Source organism: Sinocyclocheilus grahami, unplaced genomic scaffold, assembly GCF_001515645.1.
Source record: "Sinocyclocheilus grahami isolate Dianchi unplaced genomic scaffold, SAMN03320097.WGS_v1.1 scaffold41.1, whole genome shotgun sequence".
In the NCBI taxonomy this organism is placed as follows: Eukaryota; Metazoa; Chordata; class Actinopteri; order Cypriniformes; family Cyprinidae; genus Sinocyclocheilus; species Sinocyclocheilus grahami.
In genome coordinates this window covers 29,940-41,608 of record NW_015505220.1, presented here as the reverse complement: position 1 = coordinate 41,608, position 11,669 = coordinate 29,940, and the positions used below count along the sequence as shown (strand labels likewise).

General features: G+C 35.2%; 1 protein-coding gene across 1 annotated transcript in view; it reads right to left on the bottom strand.

Annotated features, from left to right (window-relative positions):
* LOC107582198 (dedicator of cytokinesis protein 1-like) overlaps window positions 1–11,669 on the bottom strand; it is a gene marked incomplete at its 5' end in the record, with an annotated part of 66,888 nt that overhangs the window by 26,630 nt on the left and 28,589 nt on the right. Inside the window, 4 exons of the mRNA XM_016267950.1 lie at window positions 5,421–5,529; window positions 8,352–8,480; window positions 8,561–8,661; window positions 9,759–9,848. Of these exons, the coding sequence (XP_016123436.1) occupies window positions 5,421–5,529; window positions 8,352–8,480; window positions 8,561–8,661; window positions 9,759–9,848 (429 nt within the window). The remainder of the gene's footprint in view (window positions 1–5,420; window positions 5,530–8,351; window positions 8,481–8,560; window positions 8,662–9,758; window positions 9,849–11,669) is intronic.

The window sequence follows — 11,669 nt, the reverse complement described above, 5'->3', positions numbered from 1 at the left end:
TGTGTGTGTGTGTGTGTGTGTGTGTGTATATATATATATATATATATATATATATATTAGAGCTGGTAATTTAACGCGCTAATTAGATTAATTAATTACAGTGAAAAATAACGCGTTAAAATTATTAACACATTTGTGCTGCCCCAGACCTATGTGGGTCATCTGACATTTCATACAATTGATTGATGACAAATATCTCACTGCGTGATGGAGCCTAGATAATGCAGTTAGAATATCCCTAAAATTCAAGATATGGGGCAAAAATGCCCGTTTTTGTCTGATATTTACATCATATAGTTAAAGCAATATCACACGAGCAATAGGCTAAGTGCAATATCACATGCCCGCATATTATTAAAATTACAGTGAAAAATAACGCGTTAAAATTATTAACACATTTGTGCTGCCCCAGACCTATGTGGGTCATCTGACATTTCATACAATTGATTGATGACAAATATCTCACTGCGTGATGGAGCCTAGATAATGCAGTTAGAATATCCCTAAAATTCAAGATATGGGGCAAAAATGCCCGTTTTTGTCTGATCTTTACATCATATAGTTAAAGCAATATCACACGAGCAATAGGCTAAGTGCAATATCACATGCCCGCATATTATTAAGCAAACCCGTGCCTCAGAACGCGCGCAAATATTAAGCTCTCTCTGAAGTATTGTGTTTGAATGGACAAATCCACACAAAAATTGTCAAAATGCCCATTTTGGTAAATATCCTATAGACCAATTTCAGTGTTTGCAAACAGTGATGACGTTTTTGTGGGCGGAGTCTATCTGGCAGCAGAAAATGCTCGTTTTAACGTTGCAGTCTATGCAAGCCATGGAATAAAAAAATGAAAAAAAGGTAAATTTTGAGTTTTTATTTTAAAATTCTGACTTTTTTCTTGCAATTCCGAGATTATATCACAATTCTGATAAGAAAAAAAATCAACTCGTCATTCTCTCTTTTCCCCTCGGCTCAGAATCATGAGATTATATCCCACACTTCTGGCTTTTTTTCCTTCAGAATTGGCAATGAAACTCGCAATTGTTGCGGTAAATCAAGTTATAAAGTCCGAACTAGGAGATTTAAACTTGCATTTGCGAGAAAAAAAAAGTCAGAATTGTGAGATAAAATAGGTAGGCTAAATGTAATGTAAAATGTTATAGGTTTAAATAGTATTTCATGCTTTAACTGTAGGGCTAATACAATATGTCCCCTATGTGAATATTATAACAATAGACCTATTGTTTAAATCAAATGTATGCTTTAAAAGTAGGGTAATCGTTGCTGGTTTCATCTATAGTTTGTCCGTTTAAACGTCTGCGTTTAGCTTCAAATTGCATCTTTGATGACATTATTCTATAAAAATGATTCTGACATCCAAAAGCACAACAATACTTTTTTTCTCTTATTCCATGGATTGTACCCGTTTCCCTCCACTTGTTCCCAGTGTTTTTCTGCCACCACAATGCGCGCGCAGCTGCAAGTGACGTAACTGTGACGTCTACTCCAAATTGGTCTATAGCAGACATAGCCGGCTGAAAGTACTGTATGAGTGCATTCTCTTAAAGTGACAGCACTTTCTTAATAAAAATAATACGGCAACAACAAGGAAAACGCTCACTGCACTTGATTGAATAGCTTTTTTAACTTTAATAAAGAGTCATCTTTAATTTATACAGTAAAATATGCAACGCTATTTTACATTTGATTACTTTATTCAATTTCTGTACCTAAAACTAATGTTAGACCTACCTTAAAAAACCTGAAAATCACTGTTTATTTTATTTGTATCTTTACTGTATTGTATCTATTTGTGCTGTTGCTTGTAGTTAGATAGATTAATCTTATTTTCTTTATTTTTATTTGACATACCGAACCGTACCAAAACCATGACTCTAAAACCGTGATACAAACCGAACCATGAATAAGTTGAACTGTTCCACCCCTAATACACATATATACACATTTATTATAAAATATATATGTATGTATATGCATGAAAAAAATATATAAAATGCATGGGGAAAAAAAGTATTTAAAAAAGTGTCTTAAAAATGAATGAATAAATAAATAAGTACATACATACATAAACTAACATTTTCCATGGAAATCGGAAATTTTTCACCAAATATTAGAACACTATACACAGAATTACAACCATATTTTAATTAAATGCAGTTGGCCATAGACCCCTATATATAGTTTACTTATTGCCCAATATCTGAATAAAATGAACGAATGACTGAATGAACAAACAAACAAACAAACAAACAAACAAACAGTCCAGTGCCACAGTAACAACATTTGTGGAGTTGTTATATGTTTAAATATGCTTCTTAGTTTCAACCAATGTGCGTTTGGGGGCGGGGCTATTTGTTGAAATGACCAATAGCGGGCTGGGGGTGTGTTTTGGAAAACAGCTGTTTTCAATTTAGTTTAACACTAGTAGTGAACAAATGATACACTTCACCTTCATTTCCCTCTAAAGCAACACAAAGCAGAAAAGAGAAAAACAAACCCGACATGTGCAGTAAAAACAGACCAGCACAAGCTCAAACTGTCAGACTGTTTAAATAATAAGTGTGAGGGCATGTGAACACAATGTACTTCAAGCTGATGTGCCGTTTCACTCACGTCGTCTCTTGCTTTCCTGTTGCGACACGGCCAGAGGAGAGAAAAGCATATTCCTTCCCTTGACAGTGCATCTTAACAAGATCAATTTTTAATTTTCTGACAAAACCACTAAGATCCGGGCCAGCAGCACACCTGCATCGCTCCAGGCAGACTCACGACCCGACCAGAGCGTCTGATGCTTTGTGTCGGCCGCTGAGCGTGTGTGTGTTAGAACAGAGGTGTGTTAATGCAAAAAAGAAGTGACAGGAAAGGTCAGTGACAAACAAAACTGCACACAAATGGAGGAGGAGGAGCAGAGAAACAGATGGAGGAGAGGAGGACAGATAGAGTACCTTGAGGAGAAGCTAAAGATTGCGAAGCCAGAGCCACAGTGGACAGAGGAGGAGATCAGGGGACGAGAGAGAGACACAAACACACACTTCAACACATGAAAGACAGAAACATACATATTCATGTCTGACAGAAGACACAGAGCAGCATTCTGCGAAGAGGTCCTGAGATACAGAGCCTCCGGATACAGATTTTGCTCATATTTTTCTAAACCTGTATGACTTTTATTCTTGCAAGGAACTTTTCTTTTTTATACAATGAAAGTGTACATGGTAATTTGAATGTTTGGTGTTGGTTGGTTGTTTAATATTTTTAAAAAGTTATCTCTTATGCTCATCAAGGCTGCATTTATTTACTCAAATACAGTAGAATCAGTAAAATTGTGAAATATTTTTACAATTTAACATATTTTTCAATTTGTTTTAACTTCAATTTTAAATTTCAATTTAATTTTAAATTTCAAAGATTAAATCAGTTTGTTTAAAATGTAATTATTTCCTATGATGCAAAGTTAAATTTTCAGCATCATTACTCTTTAGAAATCATTCTAATATGCTGATTTGATGTTCAAGAAACATCTATTATTATTATTATTATTATCAACGTCAAAAACAGTTGCGCTGCTTCATATTTTTGTAGAAATATTTTTTGATGAATATAATGTTTAAAAGCACAACATTTATTCGAAATATAATTTAAGAATTTTCTTTACTGTCACTTTTGACAAATTTAATGCATTCTTGATGAATAAAAGTATGAATTTCTTTCAAAAATTTGTATTTTTAGAGTATTTTTACACAGACCAAAATGTTATTTAATTCTCTCTCAAATCGCATTCATTTTGCATATTCAAATATGCTGCATGATGACATGTGTCGGATAGATAAAATGAGTAATACTGAAGAACGAGTCACTAAATTTGCCAAAGTTAGCCAGGTTAAAAGCATTAAATCTATGCAAGATGCTGAGTTAAGACATGTCACAGCAAGTCACATAAAAATGTATAGTTTGATTTCTTTTACAAATCAGTTCCTCTTCCTGTCATTTTGATGTGCTAGCTAGCAAAACTGTCATGTTTGACACAAATTAATCCAAATTTCATTGGTTGTCATTTCTCATAACTAACTGAGAAGCAACTACTTTGAATATATGGGTGTGCAAATGCATTTAGGGAGGGGTTTTCAGGAGACTTTAATCAGATTTTTCCTCTCATAAAGCATCATATGAATTCAGAAGAACTGGAATACATCATATGGATGTTATTTGTAGGCCTTCAATGTTTGTAAAAGAGCAGCGTGAACATTCTGGGAAACATCTCCTTGTGTGTTGCATGTGTGAAATTAAGTCACACCGGGGGCCTGTTCTTCATACGTCGCTGGAAAAGATTCCAGATCTTCTAATCCTGATAACTGATCTCTGGCTAATTTCTTCAAACGAATTCGCGTATTAGATTAAAACATCTGGATTAAGTGGTCTAGGCTTACTGCGCGTTCTCATGTTCCCCGAAAAGGGCAGATGTATCAATACTCTAAACCACGATCAGCAATGAAGCGATTGGCTGGCGGCGAGACAGCAACGTAATGACATTATATCATTAAAAAAGACACCGGACGAAAAACTTGACAATTTTCTGAACCTTTATAAGGAAACAGCCAAGCGATCAAAACTACATGAAAGGTATAATAGAAAAATTAAATGTGCACTGTTTTTATTTTTTATTTTTATTTTTTTTACATGATTCCCAATTATTTAAATTCACCATTTCTAGTATTTGTACAGGTTTTACATTTTTATTTCAATGTTGTAAGCATTGTAGCAATTCATTTAATTGTATATTTTAAACAGATTTGTTGTGTGACAGCATTAATTAAAGTTTCTTAAGGGTCAAGATCAAGTTATCTGCATCAAGCCACTTCCAAAATAGCTGTCATCACTCAAATTAATGCACGGCTCAGATTAACTGTATACATGAAGAAATTTTTGAAGTTTTACTCATTTAAATATACTATAGCCTATAGACTACACAACATTATTATATTGTTTTTCAATTATTTCAATTCAATTTTTTAATTATTATTATTTTAAATTACTGTCCCTGGATCAGTAGGATACTCTTCTAATGAAGTAGCAGTAGGACAGATTTTAAGTATCAATTCTGCTTAAAAAGATGCGATCTAATCCTGTTTACATGAAATAAGCCTGCTGCCGAGCAGGGTTAAGCTAACAGACCTGTTGCTATGACAGCAACTCCGGGATGAGCTTCGAAGAACCAAACAACCCAAGATCAGGCGAAATCGTCAACAATCAAATCCAGCTAACTGAGTTAGCGACGTACGAAGAACGGGCCCCTGGAACAGATGTGTAAATGTTTTTGTTTCTCTTATATTAATGCTCTATTAACGCAGCGTTTAAACATCCAGCTCATCAGAAACTGGTTCCTAGAGCGTTCTCACCTTCACCCCGCCGGTCCCTTCAGCATTGCTGTTCATCATGGCGTTAAACGAGGTGAAGAGATTCCTCAGGGACTCCATGAAATCACTCTCGCCTTTGTTCTCGTAGAGCCTGAAGGAAAACACACAAACAGCAGATGATCAGGGGCTCGAGCGGCGAGAATCATTTCATCTAAATCATCAGAGAGTCAGCAGACCGCTCTACATGTGTTTGGAATGCAAATCCATGACATCAAACTAGCCGGAGCCATACAAATCCATATCAAAAACAATGTGTCAACCTACACACACACACACACACTCCCACCTGTTCACTGGCACCTCTAAACTAGCTCCTGATTACAGGCTGATCAGATTGATGAATTGCTCTGTAATCTAGTTTGAAGGGCAGAGAGCTGACGGGCCGTCTTGGTGCTGCTCCAAAGAGCCACACAAACACCGGGAGGATTCCCGCGCTCACGCTTTTATTAAACGCTCACCGATGGCCTTTGCTGGTGCGATTAGCGCCACCTGATTTTCTGTGCTCTGGTTACGGTGAGGGTCAGACAATCTCGCTCTCATCCAGAGCGTTTACATTAGACCGGCCCTCCGTCCACACACACACACACACACACACACACTTAGTTAATGGCCCGTCAAATATATTGAAATATTCTTCACACTCCAGTTGACCATTAATTATTTTGAAGTACTTTATACTCATTAATTACTAAAGCAAAGGGGAGATATGGAGATTTTTTTTTTTCATATTTAACCTCAAAATCAAACAAAAAATAAAATTATACTTTGCAAAAATCTAATCAAATAAAAAAAATCAAGAAATGCTGAGGTCATATTTAATCCCAAAATTCAATGAAAAATAAGGAATTATAATTAGCAAAAAAAAGTCAATTAATACATTTTTTTAAATGCCAAGGTCATATTTAACCCCAAAATCAAATAGAAAAATAAGAAATTAAGTTTTGCAAAAAATAAATAAATAAATAAAAATAAACAAACAAACTGTCAAAAAATGCTGAGGTCATATTTAACCCCAAAATGAAATGTAAAAAAAAAAGAAATTAAATTTTGCAAAAAAATAAAAATAAAAATAAACAAAAAAGCTGTGAAGATATGCTGAGATCATATTTAACACTAAAATCAAACAAAAAAAGAAGAAATATTTTGCAATAATCAACCAATCAATAAATTAATAAATAAATGTTAAGAAATGCTGAGGTCATATTTAACCCCAAAATCAAATAGAATAAAAAAAGAAAAAAAATTAATAAATAAATAAAACAAACAATCTGTTAAGAAATGCTGAGGTCATATTTAACAATAAAATATAAACGAAAAATAAGCAAATGTCTTGTAATCTAGGCTCATAAAATAAAAACAATATTAATGTGAAGATGTTGAGAATTGTTTGGGTGTGTGCGTTTTGTGCAAATAATTGTGTGTATAGAATAAATGTTTATTTTAAAAATTTAAACTTTTTTTGTGAATGCTGGTTTAAAGGAAATCAGAATAATGAAGGAGAATAATGCAATAGAAAGATCCTGAGCAGGGCTGCAGAAAACACTGAAACTGATGAACATTTGATGAAACCGCATATTGATGCGGTTTTCCTTCTGACACCGATAGCTATTCAATCTTACGATAATTGTTATTTTTGGCCATATTTCTCATCATTTCCACTGCAGTCTGAAGCCCTGACTGGGAGACGTGTGAGGTCGGGTCGGGCATGTGTTGGTGAACAGCGGCAGCAGGTCGAGTCTGTGAGCGAGCAGAGAAGTCAATCAGATCAGACTCTGCTCATTAGTGTCTCTCACAGCGCTCTGCAGTGTCAGGCGCTCTCAGCATTCAGGTAGTTAAAGAGACACCATCATATACTTCACCTGCAGACAACAAGCTAATCACCAGCGCTGAACTTAATTTAGGCTGAGTCATTACTCAACATGTCCTCCGTCTCCCTAAATCAGCGCCGCTGCCCATTCCACTTCCTGTCCGCCTCAAACACATCCTCCATCCGTCAGGAAACCAGGGCACTTCGGTTTGATAAAGGTGTGCCATTTTAGATCTGCACATTAAATCAAGCTGTCACATCTCTTAGCCTTAACTGCAGCTTATTGGCTGGGAAACCCATATTTCGAAGGAGAAAAAGAAAGAAGTTTTGGAGTATATGTTGGATACGCCATGGATTATTATCTGTTTGCTTTTTGCCACTCGTCAAAAACTGCACAATCAAAATAGTAAAGCTGCACAGTTTGGAGAAAAAAACATTTTCTGATAAGAAAAAAACATTTTCTGATAAGAAAAAAACGTGATTAAAATAAAATTATAAAAACACAACAAAAAAAAAAACGGGTTTGCTGTTCTTGTTTGTAGGGCTGCACAATTTGGCCAATATGTTGTGATTATATATCAAAATGGCTATAAAATTGTTACTAATATTGCTAGCTATATTACAAATATTGTTGGCTCTTTGACAAATTGCTGTGTTCCTCTTTTTTAAGTGAATGCATAAATGCAAAGTAAATAAATAAATACTAATTAAGTACTAAAAATAGCCCACTAAACAAAATACTAAATAATTACTGTTAATTACTATGCTAAATAGAATAATTGTTCAATTGTATTGTTAAATAAAATAGCCAAGTATTTAATAATAATAATAATAAACAACTAAACATCACTACTACATTAATTACTAAACACACAGTAATTACTACTAAAGTACTGCAAATAAGAAATTATTGATGTAATATTTGAATGTAAAATAAAAAAAGTACTCAATAAAAGTAGTAGTTATAATAATAATAACTATTATTGTTGTTAATAATAATTCCCTGGTTCAGACTACAAGCACAGCTCCATGGATTTGAGTGATATGATATCCCTAAAGCTCAGATGTGCAATGAATAAAACAGAACATGAGAGATCTGAACGCACTGGTTGAAGAGAACGCGGGATCTCACGATGAACTTGAAGATGTACTCCAAAGCCTTCAGAGCTTTCAGCAGCTGCTCCGTCAGCTTCTCCGCATTCTCCACGTAGTTCTTCAGGACTTTTGTCAGCTTTCTGAAAATATCGGCACACATTGTGTTACACATGAAAACAAAGCACATACTGGCACAGAGAGGGCAGAATTTCACACTCACGTGTAGGCCAGGGTGGCGCTGAAGTGCTTGCGGATGTAGGTCTCCAGAACCGGATTGAAATGATGGAACTTCCTGTCTGCAATCAGTCCTATTATGAAGACCTTTCAAAAACAGAAGAGACACTTATTTATATAAAAAAATAAATTTAAAAAAAGAAGTAAAAGTGAACAACTATGCATATTAAACCTTTTTTTTATTTATTTATTTTTGTAATTACTATTGAGTAGAAGTACTGATATAACATGTTATTACTATAATTCAGCACAACACACAATAGACTCGCACTGAGCTGTTTAGATTATGCCTAAATCCTATTATTAAAAAACGAAAACATTAAATACTGGGTCAAATTTAGCCATTTGTATAAAACCATTATTATAAATTATACTACGGGCCGTTGAATCCTTGAATCAGATTGGCTGACGAACGTTCTGAGGTGTGCAATTATTTTCAGGGAAACGCACGGCGAACGTAGTTCCAGGCAGCTCTCGTGACCGCATCACAGTTCCATATCACTTTGCATAGTTTACTGTAATAACAGAAATTAGCAACAGTACCTATACAGCACACAGGAATCACTGCAATCACACGTGCTCGCACACGCACACTACGGTCACGCAGTTTGCACAAAAAGGTGTTGTCAGCGCTACCCTGACGATTTGATCAGTTAGCCTATATAGTGTAGCAACTTAAAGGCTACACATGACATTTCTCACTAGCGCTGTTTAGAGACGCTGCTGCAGAACATTGTTGAGGGACGCACAGAGGTAGCCTAATTCACACAAGCTCTCTCTCTTTCTCTGTGTGTCTCGGTCTCTCTCGCTCTCTTTCTAATAACTTCATTAATAACTGCACTAGAATGCTAATAACGGCTCAAGCCTCCATTACCAGCTTTAAAATGACGTTTTTGAACTAGCAAAAGAGACTTTGGATGAGATGCGGAAGAAATAATCCTACTCACAATAGCAATTTAAGTACAAAAACCGGACGAATCCCTTTAAATATATAATCTGATCAATGTCTTGAGGTGTGGTAACCATAGTATAAGCTGAATAATTGACTCCGCTTCGCGTCGTGGCCGCATCACCACCTCGGGTGTGCATTATTTTTCTAATAATTCAACGGCCCGGAGTCAATTATTCCTTACTTATTTTTTATTTGTGCAGATTTATTGAAGCACAGGTCATGAGAATCTTACCAGAGCATCAAACACAAGAGTATCAAAGGTTTCACTGTCCGAGTTCTCCATCATAATGTTGAAAAGGGCATCCAAAGTGTCCTGCAGAAACTAAACACACACACACAGATTACAAGATGAAACAGAAACACACACACCACAGTGTGATGGTCAGTTTAACAGGATGATTTTAAAAGCTCTGTGCTTTGCTCTGAATCATTACTGAGAAAGCGTAAACGTGCAAACAGATACGCTGTCAGCTTCATGGACTGTCAATCTACAGCACATGCTGTCCACTTTAATGTCTGCTGTCATTCAGCTGATGCTCAATGACATTCCAGCAAGGACATCACAGCAGCAAGTAGAGAATTACAGCTCCAGTCCAGCTACACAGACACATATGTGCCACAATTCAGACACAAGAGCAGAACTCTCATTCACTCAGCTCCCTTTCATTTCACTCAATGCATCATCCTTTTATCTATGTAATAGCTATATTAGTTTATATGTCACGTGTCATATAGCATTCAAAAACATAATTTTCTCTGAATAACTGTAAGAGGCATAATAAATCAAGGTTATATTTTTTATCATTTTTTTCAATATTTTTCACACTGTCCCTGGTCTTCAATAAATAAAATAAATAATCATTTAATCAAATCAATCAATCAGATTTTGTCCCTTCAACTGGCAAGAATATTACATTAATTAAAAATACTAAGGTGACAAAGACACAAGATAAAGACAAACAAATAAAACAAATGGAACAAATAAATAAAACTAATTATACAAATGAATCAAATAAAAACAAACAAACAAAAAAAACAAATAAATAAATAAAAGAAATGACACAAATGAAGCAAACAAACAATAAAACAAATGAAAAAAAACGAAAATGTAATAACTAAAACAAATGAAATAAATAAATGAACAAAAACAATCAATTGAAAGAAAAAGAAAGAAAGAAAAAAAGAAAGACGTTGATTTTATTTATTTATACACTGAAAACATCACTAATCCATGTGTAACCACGAAATGGCAAATATAACACATTTTCCCTGAGAACAACAGATATAACCAAAGAGCAAAGTGCATTATACAGCATTATAAAAATACATGCATGATACCGGTTTCTAGAAAGTGTTGTCAAGGAACTTTTTTTAAAGCACATTGCACTCTAAACACACTCACACACACACACACACACACACACACACTGAGGTTTATAAATAAGATTGTTCGCACATTTGCTCTATTTCTGCACTTACAAATTCAGTGTGAAAACTAATTTAAAAGCTGAAATGCTCCACCTGAGGACGAGCACGAGTCTTTGTGTTTGGCACATCTGCTGCGTGGCCTCTGCTTACAGTCACTGCGACGAGAGGAAGAGTGTACCCTTGAGGGGAAATAAATAAACGCTCGCGCTACCGCCAATGAAGCTGCTGCGTATATCCAGCACAGAACAAGTCCCAACAGATAGGAAAGTCCAAGTCTATAACGGCCGTCAATCTGTCATCAGTCTGAGATGAGATCCGGCGTGTTGAAGACGCCACCGCTCACGTCAGGTGTACACAACACATAACTCAGAAAGCAATCCAAAAAATTAAAATAAAAAAAGGAGCAGGAGATGGAGGAGATGCAGAGAGCATTATTCTAATGAAAGGACAGAGATGATTCATGCTGGAGATGATTATTTCTGTGAAGAGTAAGTTTGCTTCGGTCGCGCAAAGATAACATTCACTAGGATATTTGTTCACTGACCTGGAGGCAATGGAAATGGGAACTAATTGAGGATTTGAGTTCGATATTTGACACTAGGAATGACAAACTAGAATTTAACAATTCAGGTTGTGAAAATGTAATCATTATTTTTGATTCCAATAATGATTTTATAAAGAATATGAAATAAATAATATAAAGTAATTATATATT